The 15,550-nt window shown below is 47.0% G+C and overlaps 1 protein-coding gene across 3 annotated transcripts in view; it reads left to right on the top strand.

Moving 5' to 3' along the window:
- GLCE (glucuronic acid epimerase) overlaps window positions 1-15,237 on the top strand; it is a 54,720-nt gene extending 39,483 nt beyond the window's left edge. For 2 of the 3 annotated variants that reach the window (XM_064480781.1, XM_031440941.2), the window contains exons 2-4: window positions 2,325-2,902; window positions 6,072-6,317; window positions 11,293-15,237. In XM_064480781.1, the coding sequence (XP_064336851.1) occupies window positions 2,338-2,902; window positions 6,072-6,317; window positions 11,293-12,317 (1,836 nt within the window). In that variant the 5' untranslated portion in view covers window positions 2,325-2,337 and the 3' untranslated portion in view covers window positions 12,318-15,237. Of the gene's footprint in view, window positions 1-2,324; window positions 2,903-6,071; window positions 6,318-6,752; window positions 6,818-11,292 lie in introns of those variants that run through there. The other variant, XM_064480782.1, reaches the window with a different exon arrangement.
- The last annotated feature ends 313 nt before the right edge of the window (window positions 15,238-15,550 follow it).

The following is a 15,550-nucleotide window of genomic DNA, read 5'->3' as shown; positions in this document are numbered from 1 at the left end:
TTTAGAGAAACTGAGAAAAGCTAAGGCTTCTAGAGTGTAAGTTGTGTCCCCAGGGCAAGAGAAAAAGTTGTCTTCATTCTGGCATTTAGAGGGCTTACTGGCTCCCCACCCACAGATCCTGCAGGGGCACTGCCACTCAGCCTGTCCCCAGCCCACCCGGAGACCCCTCAGGAGAGCAGTCTAGCCAGAGAGCAGACCATCTTCACAGTAACAGGAAATCTGTGTTGGCTAATGAGTCATTCAGGCCTAAAGATGAATGAGTAACCAGAGATCATCAATGTGAGAAAGCCGTGAAAGACTAAAATAACCAGAAAAATGACCACTAAAGAACTGAAGAAAATAGAGATAGTTGAGAGAAGGTTACAAAAATGGAACTCTAATATACGGAGAGCTGCGAGAAAATACTGTATTCATTAAACCAGAGTAGAACACAAGTTTCCAGATTGAAAGGGCAAACCAAGTGCTGAAACAGTGAATCAGAGATCATGCTGTAACACATTCTCAGAAAACTGCAGAATCCCTTGGGTAAACTAAAGATCCGGAGCGAGGTCACATACGGTGACAAGTGTCAGACTGAATCCAAGCCTCTCATCAGCAGCCCTGGATGCTTTAAGAAAGTAAAGTGTTCCCTGCAGCATTTAGAAAGGAAGTAACGCGCAGCCCGAGGACTCTGTATCCTGCCAAACTGTTAATCAGAGGTGAGCGCAGAATGAAGTTGCTTTCAGACGTGCAAGGACTCTAAAAGAAATGAATGAATTATGCATTTACCATCAGCTTTCTTAAAAAAACAGAAAATCACTGTGTAATCTTTCATTGAACGTTTTCATTTTGGAGTTTGATTTTTTTTTTAATCTCACTGCTGCCGGAAGGGTTTATTGAAAAGAAAAGGGGGAAGAAGGATTGTAACAATAAAATTAGTAGTTGTGGCTTCACACCACGAGGTAAGTTACGGAGGCGCTGTAGCAAATGGCAGTAGGGCCGCTCTCTTTACTCTCAGCAGGCTGAAGTGTTCCGTATGTTGCACCTACAGCTAACCCGTGATTTTCCATATTTCCCAGTGACCCAGCAATAGGAACCCAAGACTTCCTGCATTACAGTCACAGTTGGTTGTTACACCACATGGCCAGCAGGGGCAGTAGCACCAGAGTCTTCTCCCATCGGGACTGAATGACTTGCCCTGGCTTGCAGTTAAAGCATCACTCTGGCTGCTCTGTTGGAATAGACTTTGGGGCGGGATAGTGGGGCAAGGCTGGAGCAGGGAGACCAGTCTGGACATCACCGCACTCTTCCAAGTGAAAGACGGTGGTGGCTTTTACATGGTGGTGACAGTGGAGTTGGTGAAAGGGGTCGGTTTCTGGGTATGATTTGAAGGTAGGGCCAACAGGGTAGGATCTCCTGACTGGTTGGATGTGGAGTGAGCAAGAAAGATGTCAAGATTCCGGCCTCTGAGCAGTAGGGAAGGAGGAACAGGTTGAGGGGAAAGATTAGGGATTAAATTTTGGATGTTATGTTTCAGAAGTCCATTTGACGTTCAGATAAGGATGATTGGTACTTGATTTGGCACTTAGGTATGTGTGCCTGCAGTCTGAAGAAAGGTCTGGCGGGGACAGAATTTTGGGAATAGTCAGCATGTAAACTGTATTTAAAGCCATGAGATTGGGTGAGGTCACCTGGGAGTGAATAAAGGTCAGGAAGAGGACTGAGGACTGGTACCCTAAGGCACTTCAGCATCTAAGTTCAGGACAGTGTAAGGGCATGATCAGAGATGGCAGAGGAGGAGCACCCAGCGGGGTACAAGGAGAACGAGGAAGGAGTGGTGCCCTGGAGGCCCTGGGAAGGAAGAGTTGTTTACTGTTTTACGATGCTGAGAGCTCTCGTAGGATGAGCACTGCAGATTCACTGTTGGATTTGACAACGTGAAGTCAGTGTTTACCTTGACAGGACCCTTTTTTTTTTTTTCCAAACAGCTGCTGAGTTGTTAGGACAAAAGCATGCATTAAGCTGTCTGAGCCCCACTACTTCGTAAATGAAACTGCTGGGTATTTCTTTTGACCTCGGGGCTTTGTGAAAAAATTACGAAGATACCGAGGGAGCCACAAACAGAGTTTGGGAATCTCTGCTTTAGGTTATGCTGAGTATTTTAAAAGGGGGAAGACCTCTTGCCTTTGTCTCTGCTAAAAGGGTTCAGTTAGTAATTTTAAATCTGATCGGATTACGTGCAGTTACTAAAATTGCCCTAATGTGGTAGTTCAGTTAAAAAAAAAGTGAAGAGAACCATATCCTGCAGTGTCAGTGATGCACCTTTGCGTGAATTTTTCCTCTAGGTATGGTCCGAATATGCGTTGCTTGGCGGCTCGGGTCAACTGTAAGACTCTGATTGTCATCTGCGCCCTCTTCAGTTTGGTCACAGTACTTCTGTGGAGGAAGTGTTCCAGCAACAAAGCGGTCCAGTCTCCACGGCACTTGAGCAGCGGCTTCAGAGTGGATGCGCTAGAAAAAGGAGCAGCAGCTTCCGAGAGTGACAGCGTGGTGGGCCGCGTGGCCCAGCAGTCCGCGGAGGCCTTTCCTCAGGAGCAGCAGAGAGCACCGCCCGTCGTCGGGGGCAGCAAGGGGTTAGGGCTTAAATATGAAGAAATCGACTGTCTCATAAACGATGAACACACGATTAAAGGGCGGCGAGAGGGGAATGAAGTCTTCCTTCCGTTCACCTGGGTGGAGAAGTACTTTGACGTTTATGGAAAGGTGGTTCAGTACGATGGCTATGACCGGTTTGAGTTCTCTCATAGCTATTCCAAAGTCTATACGCAGAGGGCTCCCTATCACCCTGACGGTGTGTTCATGTCCTTTGAAGGCTACAATGTGGAAGTCCGAGACAGAGTCAAGTGCATAAGTGGAGTTGAAGGTTGGTATCTGTCTGCTCCACTGTGTTTTCCCGCCCCGATTGTGTTGAGGAATAGAAGACTGCGAGTGCTCACTGTATGGCAGGTACACACACAGCTTACTGTCCAGAGCCCATTCGTCACCCTGACTTAGCGAGGAGGGACCGGCTCAACCTGAACCTGGGCCCGCCTTCTAGATGGTGTGATTTAAGGGCTGCGGTAAGAGCATGCCTGATTAGGTAGAATTATCCCATTGACCTGCCTCAGAATCTAAAGTTTCCATCAGTAAGGCCAAGGCACAGCGCCCCCAGAAGCTCTGCGTTAAAATACATAGTTTCTGTCCTGTGAGAAGAGGTGATGGGGGAGACCACCCAGTGGACCGTCAGTGCACAATTGCAGTCCTGCTGCCACATGAGACAGCTGTCATCTCAGGACGAGAGCATACGTAGCACCATTTCCTCCAAACGTACACTGAGCTCCTGTAGTCTGTTACATACTGTCTGGCATTGTCTTTGACACCCGGAGCAGTGGGAGTTCCTTATGAGCATAATTGGTACATTTTGGAATTTGAATTTCAACCCTAGGATTGCTCAGAAAGCCAAACTGAATTTGGCTTTAAAGTACATCATTTAATCAGAGGAAGGAACTTAGTGTGTTGTAAGGTTGCTTGGTTTGGCTTTTATTTCACTTTTCTCATTTTGTTATAAAAGGTGATTTTAGTATCTTAATATTCTAATTTTTTTGTGATATCTTTACTTAATGTTTAGAAGAGGGAAGAGGCCAAAGTCACTCACATTTTTACCACTTAATTACCACCATTTTTGTATATTCTCAGGTCTTTATATCTTCGTATATGTTTTAACAAAGCTGTAATGCTGTTGTGCAGCATTCAGGAGGGTAATTGTTTGTTAGAGGTTTCAAAGATACCCATCACTGAACCACTTTTTTCCCTGTAATTTTTAAATGTATAGAATTAATAGGTGCTTAGATGCGGAAAAAAAGTAAAAAGCACCCATGACCACTGTTAATATCTTGATGTGTTTTCTAATCTTTTTGTTGTTGTAGGTGTACATTTTTAAACAAGTGGGAGTCATGCTGTAGAGTCGGTTTTGTATTCTCCTTTTTTCATTCAACATGTTAGATTGCTTCCCCTTGCTGTTGAATATTTATTCAGCATTTTAATGACTAATACTCGTACTGAGGACATGCCGTGATGTGGGTCACGTCTGGACCCTTTCCCTTTAGTTGCACAGTTATCTCCAGTTTTTTGCTGTTGCACACGGCAGTGTAGCTGCTCATAGTTGACCAGTCGCTATTTTAATTGTATTCTCGGAGTAGTTTCCTGGGAAATAAACTACCATGTCAGGTAGTGCCGATCAGTCTACTTTGCCAGACTGCTCTCCAGGAAGTCGACCCTTCTCGGGCTCCCGGAGGCCGGCTGTGCGGGTGCTCCTGTCACCTGGCGCTGCCGTCATGGAGCCTTCTTTTCCAGCCTGTCGTTTACAAAGGCATCTCATAATTTGCTTCTGCAGTAACTAGCGAGGCCAGGTGTCTTCTTCACACGCTTGTAACATTACAAAGTGGTCTCAGTGTTCTTTCCCCCTTTTTCTAACGTGACTAGTGTTTCGGTTTTTGAAAACACACTCATGAGGACTTCTGTCTGTACAGCAAGGGTAGTGACGCCTTGTCGGCATTTGTTACAGACACGCTCTTTAATTTGCTGTCTTTTCATTTTACTTGTGTGTGCTTGGTTTTGTAAGTTTTAGTTCTATTTATTAAACTTAGGAATTTTTAAAATTCTTCCTTTTATGCTTAGAAAGTCATTTGCCGTAGCATGGTCAGCTGTCCATCTGTATTTTCTCTAGTAGTTTTATGGTTTTGTTTTTTCACATTTTTCAGTCCAGCCAGATTGATTTATATTTTGGTAAATGGTACAAGGTCAGGGCCGAATTTTAGATTTATTCCCCCTAACATTTAGAAATAATCTCTTTTCCCCCACTGATCCATGGTGTAGTCTTCATCATTATACTGAAATATTTAGAAACCAGAGCATGCTTCTGACCTACTGTTCTGTTCCATTGACCAGTCTGTCAGTTCTTATGCCAGTTGCACATTATTATTGCTGTTACCCATCTAAGTGAGATTTATAAAGCCTCCTCTTATTAAGTGAAGATAATTCTGTTTGGATTTGGGAGGAAAAAGCTCCCCCCTTGGAGAAAGAACACAGGTGTTAAACAGCTTGTCCTAGGTTTCTTAGCCTGTGTGGTCTCTAATTCCTTGAAGTATTTTGAAACTGTAGCAGAAACACGTATGGTTTTGTAGGGGCCCAGTTTCATCCGTGCCCACCTGTCGCTTGTTAGTTTTGGGGGCACTGCGAGTGGGAGCTTCTCTCTCAGCATGCACGCCGTGGTGCACCAGCACGGTATTCTGTGCACTGTGGTGTCACTGTGTTTCCAGTGCAGGAAATTACCTAAATAAGCTCTAATACTAGCATTTAAAAGTTTTGCTTACAGCTTTACAAGAAGTAATTCATTAATGAATTATTTCAAGAGTCTGTGGTTAAATATACAACTTTAATTCATTAGAAAAAAAAAAACAGTCCTTGTTCTCAAGAATTACGCTCCGACATGGAGAACATGAAAAAGAGTTGCAGGCTGTGTTTATCCTGTGAGCTGCCGAGTCACCCCTGGCTTCTTAGACAGAGGCCTTGCCCGTCGGAGGACAGAGTTCCTAGACACGTCCTGGCACTGGAGGGAGAGATGAGTGTGCCGCTGACTTGACTGTTAAGTGCACATGTTGAAGAAAATCTCAGGTTTAATTTTCTAGAATAAAGCTGGTAACATTAGCTACCTGTATTTAAATTGTGTAAAACTTCAGTGTATGAAACGGAACTATGAAATATGACATCTGTAGCTAGGAGCAAAAGTGACATAAAAAACTGGTCCTTAAGAGATAATCCTCAACATTGCATTGCTGTCTGTCAACAAATGACTAGAGCAAACGAACACTTAATTTTGCTCTTCATTTCTGGTTAATTTGGTGCTCGTTTTTCGTAATTATGAAAACAGTATAATAAGGAAGCTTAAAAGTTGCTGATAAGCCTGTAACATCCCCTGGAAGTAAACGAGGAGGAGTATTCAGAATAGGATTATAAACGTCTGGTTGTGGTTTGGTTTTGTTTCTGTTCCGTAGGTGTACCTTTATCTACACAGTGGGGGCCTCAAGGCTATTTCTACCCAATCCAGATTGCACAGTATGGCTTAAGTCATTACAGCAAGAATCTGACGGAGAAGCCGCCTCGCGTAGAGGTGTACGAAACAGCAGAAGGGAGGGACCGAGACAGCCAGCCCGGTGCCTGGACTGTGCCGACGGGCTGCTTCGTGGCGAGCGTGGCCGATGAGTCCAGGTTCACCAGCGTGAAACAGTTCATTGCTCCAGGTGAGTGAGGTGCTACACGTGTTTGCTGAACTTCACGGTGGTTTGTGAAGCCCGATTCTCCCTTTAAAGTATTTTTATGGTTTTGAAAACACATCAGCAGACCTTGGTATTCCTTGGCTAGAGAAACAGATGGTGTCGCCACCCAGGTGGCACCTCTAAAAGGGGTCAGCTGGAAGAGTCAAGGTTGTATGAGGGCTGTCTACTGCGTGAGGAGCCGAGCCGCCCACTGAACAGTAAGCACCAGGGTGCTGCGCGTGTCTGTCCCTCCAGGGCTCTGCCCCCGGGAGCGAGGTTCTCGTTTGCTTTAATGTTTAAGCACAAGATTCTTTCTTTAATTTTTAAACTGCTTTGCACTGAGGTAGAAATTTTTCTTTGTAGAGAGAAACCATCCTTTCCTTTGCCTATTTTTTACCAGAGCTTTTTATTTTTTTCAAGGTAAAACAGCATTACCAACCAAGCCTGCTTCCTGTGTTGGACTTTGTTAATGTACTAGATTGTTTCAAACTTCGTATAAAACATTTCATTAATAAAATCTTTTATAAAATCAAATTAACTTTATGCAGCATTTCCCCTTTTACTGAGACAGTCTCATTAACTGAATGTAATGTATTTTTCTCCGCTAATCAATATCCATGAGAATTAATGAGTTCATTACTTTAAAAGACAATGAAATAATTTTAGTTAGCACCTCAGGCTTAGTTTTCTGTAGGAAATGTTGTCAAGAGCAGGACTCGTCCTCCCACCAGCCTGGCCAGCTGGCAAGTGAAGGAAGGACGAGGTCATGGGACCTCGTCTGTGTGCTCACCTTGTCCCTTGTGGGGGGCTGTGTCATTCACAGACCTCGGAGCCACAGTGCAGACCTGCTCACCCTGGATGGCCTCACGTGACGGGCTGAGGGGTGCTTGATGCCGTGCCAACAGCGGGTGACCTTTGGTTTTCATCCTGTGACTGAAGCGCCCTTTCTCCTCTGGCGTTCTGGGGTATTCCAGTACATGAGCACCTTTGCTTATTTAAAGCAGCAGGCTTGGCTGGGTGAGAAGGTCCACGGGGAAGTTCAGGAATATTTAGCTTGAGATTCGCAGCAAGAAATGATGAGACTGAAGGAGACGTTCAATCTGGGGTGCCTCCAAGGCGCTTGTTTTCACACTAATTCATAATGTGGCCTGGATTAGGTGGAGCACAGCCGTCCTCGTCTTGACCTCCTCAGGTGCTGGGGAGTTTTCTAGAACCGTCTCTTGACCCCTGTCCTATTTAGAGCAGTAGCCTTCACTGCACACTTTTGGACACCCTGGTTAATGCAAATGGCAGGTCTCCTTGTACTAAGCGAGGGCCCTTCACTTCAGCCGTTCTGCAGCCGATAACCAGAGATATGGATACTTCTTAAGGTGGTTTTAAGCATACGGAGGAGAGAGCGTGGTGGCAGTCACTCCGCCGGTGGGCCGTGAGCTACTCACGGTTGGGACTCTGTGCTGTGGGCGTGGGCCAGCTGGGAATGGGCAGCTGGTGTTGCAGTCGAGGGTGTGCCTGGAGTTGCATTTGATACAAGAGAGTGAGCTGGAGTTGCTGCTCAGAACAGGAGGGAGGGATCAACGAGGTGAGACGACTGAGACACAGGTATGAGAAACGAGACTTTGTAGAGGACACAGGCTTCCTGGGAGATAAATTCAGAGAACCGTTGATGAGACGAGACTGGAACTTGGACACACAAGCACAGGCCTGAGTGAGGTGAGGCTCTGGAGGACCAGGCTGGATGCTATAGGCCTTTTCTTTTTTGGCCTTGAATTTTTTTCCCTGAAAGGAAACAGAATCTTCTAGAGAAAAGGACCGTAACGTGGGTCTGCAGCACATTTGTTGTTGTTGAATAATGGTTTTTTCCTCTACTTGATTTTTAAATTGAATGAGTTGAAATTTTATGCTTTCCCACTCTGCTAAATCAGCTTCCCTTCCCTTCCCCTGTCACTCCATCTCCACGGCCTCTGGGGCCCGCCCTCCTCACACTGCGCCTGCCTGGCCCTCGTCTCTCTGTTCCTCAGGGTCCTGAGTCAGGCCTCGCCTCACTCCCCGTAGTGAGCCCTTTGAGTAAGTGCCTGGGAGCAGTTCGGGCTGTGTGTGAAAACACTGATTTAAAGACTCTTCTTAGATGCTCAGTGTCCGTCGTCGCCTGGAGTGCATGTGCGTGCGCCGTGTGGACCGCAGGCAGACACTCGGAGGGGCCTCTGGGAATACCTGTTCAGAGAGAGGAGTCGCGGATCTCAGCGACAGGAAGCGCGCGAAGCCGCCTCCTGGTGTTTTACAGCCCAGGCTCCATGTAGCTTCGGCCCCTCTGGCAGGGCTCAAAACCTCCCCTGGTGTATTTCCAAAGTGGTTGCTACCATTCCGATCCTTTGCGTGATTTAGACGGGACGTGTAACCTCTCTGTACGTGCGTAATGTGGGAATTGGAAGGCCTGTCTCATGGGATTGTTGTGAAGACAGTGGTCGATTGACTTAAATGGGGGATTGTGACTGCTGTCACTTCTGTGTGGCTCAGTAACCCCCTCTGGTGGTGGTAAGATTTTAGGAAACTCAACAGTAGTTTTGTAAAAGGTTAAATCCCATGACATCAGTCATTTCTGAGTTCTTCAAAGAACTACATAATCTGTTACATTGACACATAAGGCGGTTGAGCGAACCACAGCGTTTTGTTGGACTTGTATACGTAAAATGAAAGTCAGAGTGGACTCTGGGAGGAAAACGCAGTTCTTCAGCTTCCTCCGGTTTGGGCTTCTGAAGATGGGTATTTGTTATCCAGTGTGGTGAAAATTAATGCCATAGTTAACCGTGTTGTCTGACTAACGAGGCAGTACCCTGAGAATGAAAGAATGAGTAGCTCTCCAGATAGTCTCTGCTGAATGTAATTTAATCCTCAGTGATTCATAAGTCCATTCAGAGTCCTGCAGGGTCTCAGGTGTGAGTACTGAGCCTCGGACTCCATTCCACTGTAGGTGCGGGAGGGTGACTGCATGTCGGCGTTCCTTCAGATAAAATCGATTTTTACCGTATTACAAGTATGAAGTCACTTGGAAAAGTTACTCAAGGCATCATTTGATGCATAAGTCAGTCCAGCAAAACCTTCTCATTCTTGGTGTCGCTTGCATAGTTGTCTGTTCCGTCAGGTGAAGTGGGGAAGAGCCCCAGGCCAGCTGCGTGCACGCTGGCAGAGTCCAGGGTCGGCAGAGCTAAAGAATCAGCTCAGCGTGCTAACGGCACCCCGAGCCGGTCGCACTGCGCACACGGGCCTCAGCTCACTGCCCAGCTTGCTGAGAGGTAGATCCGGTTCTGCAGCTGTGTTGAAGAGAGAGCGCTCTTCCGCGGGTTGTCCTCAGGAGGGTGCTGTTTCCAGGGTCGTTTCTTCTTCAAGATCTTTGAACTTAGACCCAGGAATCCTGGAGTCTAGTCCCTGCTCTGCCGGTAGTTAGCACTTGGTTTTGGGCAAACTGTTTACCCTTGGAGAGCCTCTGTGCCTTCATCTCCAGGCTGGAAGTAGTGATTCCTGCCCTCGCAGCCTCCGGAGATGATTGTAAGGATCATATGACATAGTTCACGTGCATGTGCTTGGAAATGTAAGCTCTGGACAGACCGAGACGCCCACACTCACCTTTGATGCTGTGAGACGCGTCCTCCACGCGGTCCTGCTGTCCTTCCTCCTCCTCTTCCTGCTGCTGCTGCTGCTGCTTGGTTTTAATATTCTCAGTTTCTTTTCTTGGTGGAAATCAGCTTTCTGAGAGTCAGCCGTCACTGTGTTGTGGACATGCAAGAGAAATTCCCTCTTTGATAATTTGCCAAATAAAACAGCTTTTACTGCTTTTTCCAGTCAGCCTCTGGAACCATTGCCTTCAGCGTCAGCAGCAGTATCGTCACTGGGGGCAGGGAGTGAGGAGGTTTGTTTGTTTATTTTTAATGGGACCCAGGGCCTGGCGCACGCTCAGTGTGCACTCCCCCGCTGCCTGCGCCCTCCCCCCGTTGCCATCATTTCTATTGTGTTCCAAGCCACTGTCCTTTTTTTGAATCCTGCAATTACCTTGCCAAGTAATATTATCTGCACTTGATGGGTGAAGAAACTGAGGCTCCAGGAGGTGTGTCTGGTTGAACATGCCGGGGCTGGATGTGCAGAGTGAGGACTGAGAGTTGCTTGTTTTGCTCCAGGCCCTGTGAGCTTCCCTCTCCTCCCCCGGCCTTCCTCACTTTTGTTGACTACATGAGACCCTTGCTTAGTTTCCAGAAATTTTATTCACAATTCCTGCAAATATCTGAAAACAAACCTATCATTTTCAACATGAATTGCTGATTGAGAGCGTGTGTTATGAAGCCGCCAGACCAGACAACCTGGGTTCAACTCCTTGTGCCTCAGTCAGGTTGCTTGAGCTCTCCGTCTCGTCCGTAAAGTAAGAGCAGCACCAGCACTGCTCTTGTCACTCCTGGTGGTTAAATGAGTTAACATGTGCGAGGCACTTAGGACGCAAGAAATACTCATTAAGTAAGCATTTTAAATTCATGTATAACCATTCTTTCCTTCTGGCCCCTTTCTTGCAGTATTATGTGCTGAGCCGGCTTCTGGCTGTTCTTCCCTTTTTGCAGAACAGGTGTGCTAGGACAGGCATCATTACTGAGCAGCCAGTATTTGATCTAGAAAAGGCAGTTTGGTCAGTACCTTACTGGCTGCTAAGGCCATTAACCCCTCTGATAGAAACCAGACAGGCCAGAAGACAAGAGCTTTGGCCTGATGCTCACAAGCCATCATGGACTCAATAATTTTGTCATTTGTTTATGGTTAATTTAGTAAAAATTAAGATTAAAAAATAGTAATCTGAGACGTAAAATAATTGTGCTGTTAATTTTGTATGGTCAGTGGTTGTCACGGATGAATTGCAAATAGCTTTTAAATATGAAGAGCTTTTATTCTGACCAGTCTTTTTTGGTCTGTTTTCCCCCTGCAGAAACCAGTGATGGTGTGTCCTTGCAACTGGGGAACACAAAAGATTTTATTATTTCATTTGACCTCAAGTTCTTGACAAATGGAAGTGTGTCTGTGGTTTTGGAAACCACAGAAAAGAATCAGCTCTTTACTGTACATTATGTCTCAAACACCCAGCTAATTGCTTTTAAAGGAAGAGACATATACTATGGCATCGGGCCCAGAACTTCATGGAGCACGGTGACCAGGGACCTGGTCACTGACCTCAGGAAGGGAGTGGGTCTTTCCAACACAAAAGCTGTCAAACCAACCAAAATAATGCCCAAGAAGGTGGTTAGGTTGATTGCAAAAGGGAGAGGGTTCCTCGACAACATTACCATCTCTACCACAGCCCACATGGCTGCGTTCTTCGCTGCCAGTGATTGGCTGGTAAGGAACCAGGATGAGAAAGGGGGGTGGCCGATCATGGTGACGCGTAAGTTAGGGGAAGGGTTCAAGTCTTTAGAGCCCGGGTGGTACTCTGCCATGGCCCAAGGGCAGGCCATCTCTACCTTAGTCAGGGCCTATCGCTTAACCAGAGACCACGTGTTCCTCAGTTCAGCTTTAAGGGCAACAGCCCCATACAAGTTTCCGTCGGAGCAGCATGGAGTTAAAGCTGTGTTCATGAACAGACACGACTGGTACGAGGAGTATCCGACCACGCCCAGCTCCTTCGTTTTAAACGGCTTTATGTACTCTTTAATCGGACTGTACGACCTTAAAGAAACCGCAGGGGAGAAGCTCGGGAAGGAGGCGAGGTCCTTGTATGAGCGCGGCATGGCGTCCCTCAAAGCCATGCTCCCCCTGTACGACACCGGCTCAGGGACCATCTACGACCTCCGGCACTTCATGCTCGGCAGCGCCCCCAACCTGGCCCGCTGGGACTACCACACCACCCACATCAACCAGCTGCAGCTGCTCAGCACCATCGACGAGACCCCCGTCTTCAAAGAATTTGTCAAGAGGTGGAAAAGCTACCTTAAAGGCAGCCGGGCAAAGCACAACTAGAGCTCAGAACCAAAATCATCCTTCAGCCTCTGCTGTGCGTAGCAACCATGGCCCCGTGTCAGCAGAGCACAGGCACATTTCAAACAGCTGTATACTAGGTTTTTGTGGGTCACATCAAATGACAGATGGTCCTTAAAACCGGTCTTCTGAGATCATTGCATTCCACGGGTTGGGTGTTTAGAAATGTAGGTGGCATTCAGAGCAGAGAGGTGTTCAGTCAGTGGGCTGAACGAAGACGTCTCACTCGGCCTTGCCTGTCACCCTGTGCAGTCCCCAGAGAGCCCTCCTCTCGCTTTGGGAAGGAAAGCCGTGAGTATCTCTTCCTGGCCAGCTGTCCAGCACTGGCCTCAAAACTCAGTGTGGGGCTCTTTTAAAATGTGGGTGTCTATGTTGACAGCAGACTTCCAAACAATAATGTGCTGTAATGCAGTAAATATGTACCTGTAGCCTGAATAGTGGACTGTGTGCAGCTTGAAAAACGCTGTTTCTTTTCTGCTCATTAATTTCTTGGGAGTTGATGAGCATTTGTTGGCATTTGTTATATATATTTGGAGAAATTTTTGAATTTATGGTTTTTCTTGAAATGTGTAAATGAAAAACACAACCAGTGTTCAGGCTTCACAGTTATATAATGTAAGCACAACTAAAATGAAACTTGTTGACTGCACAAGAAATTACAAAAACATTGTCTGTCTTACGAAACTCGATCTACAATCAGTAAAGGATTGATAATCAGTCTGTCCCTCCTCCACCCCCGTTGTGGTGGTTCATTTTTGTCCCTGTCTAGAATTTTATATTTCATTTCAGACTATACTCTCAAAAGAGTTTTGTCTATTTGAGGGGGACATTTGGGAAACTTTATTATAAACCTAAATTTGGGGAGGAGCTAGTAATTTTGATAAATCCACTACCGCTGCCTTTTTAGGAATTTTTTTTTTTCCCTTTAAAGAAAAATACTAGGTCAGGTATTATAAGAATCCCAACAGGACTTTTTTCCTCCTTAGATCATTCTTGGTCAGCAGCTTTCCCTGCTGGTGGCTTCTGTGCATCAGTGTTTTCCCTTTGCGGTTTTACCAGTAAATTATTTCAGCTTTTGGACAGAAGTGATGCTGCTTCATTTGCTGTGCGTGTGTAACCAGACCTTTATTTTGGTTTCTTGCTCTGCCATACCTCATGTCAGTAGGTGTCGTGGCCCTCATACCCTGGGCAGTGTCTGTGTGGGACTTCGGGCGATAGTCAGACCCAAAGGAGGTGGTTTTGCTGTCTTTGTTTCAGGGCATGACATGCACTGAGTCAGGACAGTGACTCACACAGATCGGGAACATGGGACCCTGCGTTCAGGGCACTGAGCCTGACATGCAGTGTGTGGCTGGTGTGACGTGTGTCAGGAGCCAGGTGGCACCCGCCCGCACCCTGCGTCCTGATTGAGCGCAGCCTGCCGACACCAATTAGAATCTGGAACATACATGTAAATGAGCAAAACAGGTGCAGACAGGCGTCAGCGGCAGAGGGGCAGTAGCGGAGATCCACAGCTGGAGGCGGGACTCGGCTGGCCGCGGAAGAGCGTGAACCCCCCCGTCTGTGTGCCCGCAGGTCGGTTTTGCCCACAGCGAAACAGCTGTGGGTTGTGAGAGCCCCAGCTGCCTGCCTTTGTGGTTCTCACACACACACGTCTCAGCAGGGCTGTCTGGACTCCCCTGATTACCGTGCTCAAAAGCAAACTTCCTCCAATCCGGAAACCCTTTTTACTTCGTCGTCTTAGTTATGGTTTAGAGCATCCAGACTTCTGCCTTGCGTTTGCGTGCCGGTTCTGCAGATTGGGGGAGTCCGTGGAAACAGTATGGTACTGCTTCTGTGACAAATATCAGTGCCTTAAAAATGCGGCTGTCTTTTTCCGCTGAAAAAGGAAAGACGTTTTGGTCTGGAAATGGCATTACTGTTTCATGGCTATTGGCTCCACACTGCCTTCCATGTTGCAACAGCAACTTGATTTTTCCTGTGATCCCAGAATTTTCCAAGAGGGCAAGTTGCACCTGTAGCACAACTGTCAGTGCAGACCAGTGGTCCTCAGGCTTCAGACGCCTCAGGATCCCCTGGGAGCTTATTGAAATACGGATTCCAGATGTGCAGGAAACCTGCCTGTGAAGCACGGCGACCTGCGCTTCTAACAAGCTCGCGGGCAGTTCTGACGCAGGTGGCCTGGGGACGCGCGTGGAGAGACACTGCCCAGCACCACCCGTCACAGTTTTGTTCCTAAACACCTGCAGGGTTTCTAGGGTTTTCAATGATGCAGAATGTTTACTTACGCTGAGCTTAGGATGGGGAAGGTATTTTCAAGTTTTGTTTTCTTTTTTTAATTTTTCTTTTGTTTCTGGATTATGGGCCTCAGTTGTTTACACTTACATTGAGTTAGCTTTGATGTTAAATTAAATCTATTGCCACTTCAGTTATAAGACCAGCCAAAAGTTTCCAGATGAAGGTCGAGTCTGACCCTTTCGGAGTTGTACATAAAGGCTGAATCCAAAAACCGTCCAGCGTGCGCGAGCAGACACGGAGTGACGCCCAAGCGCAGCTCCCGGGCGCCAGCCTGTCCTTTGTCGGGCGCGAACTTCCCCTGAAAGCTGCTGCCCTCACCCTCCTCGTGACTGTCTTCCTGGTTTCTCCTCGTGGTACATGTGGGGTATATACCATGTGTGAAATATGCAATAACGTGTTTACTGGGTGCCCTTCTGAAGGGCGGTCCTCTGTAAGGCTGTACAGACTTTGCAGTTGAAGCACAATGTGCACATGTTAGTTTTATATACAGCAAAACTTGATTTTTTGCAGATGGAAAGGTATTTTGTTTCTATACAAAGTAAATGGATTGTGCTTAATGTAAAGCTGCTTTATAAAACTGTAAAATAAAGTTTTTATCTTAAAAGGATGTCTCTCTTTCTTCTCGGATTACGCTAAGATTGCTTGAGCCCAGCAAGCAGGTTTCTGACCATCAGTTTCCGTTCAGCTGGGGGCAGCTAGTCAGGTAGCAAATGCTCATGAAAGGCAGAGCAAGCCCTTCAGGGCGACGTGGGGACATCGCATGGGCCTTAACCCTGAGGAGGTGTGGTCTGCAGGGGGAACACAGCGCCCACAAGACAGTGTCAGAGAAACACAGTGCCAGGCGTGCTCAGCCAGGGCAGGCGTCACGGAGGAGGCGGAGCGTCAGCAGCGGCTCCAGGCCGGGGTGCCGGGTGAAG

This window comes from Camelus dromedarius, chromosome 29, assembly GCF_036321535.1.
Source record: "Camelus dromedarius isolate mCamDro1 chromosome 29, mCamDro1.pat, whole genome shotgun sequence".
Lineage (NCBI taxonomy): Eukaryota > Metazoa > Chordata > Mammalia > Artiodactyla > Camelidae > Camelus > Camelus dromedarius.
The sequence above is the reverse complement of the archived record's forward strand: the minus strand, read 5'-3'. Positions and strand labels throughout refer to the sequence as shown.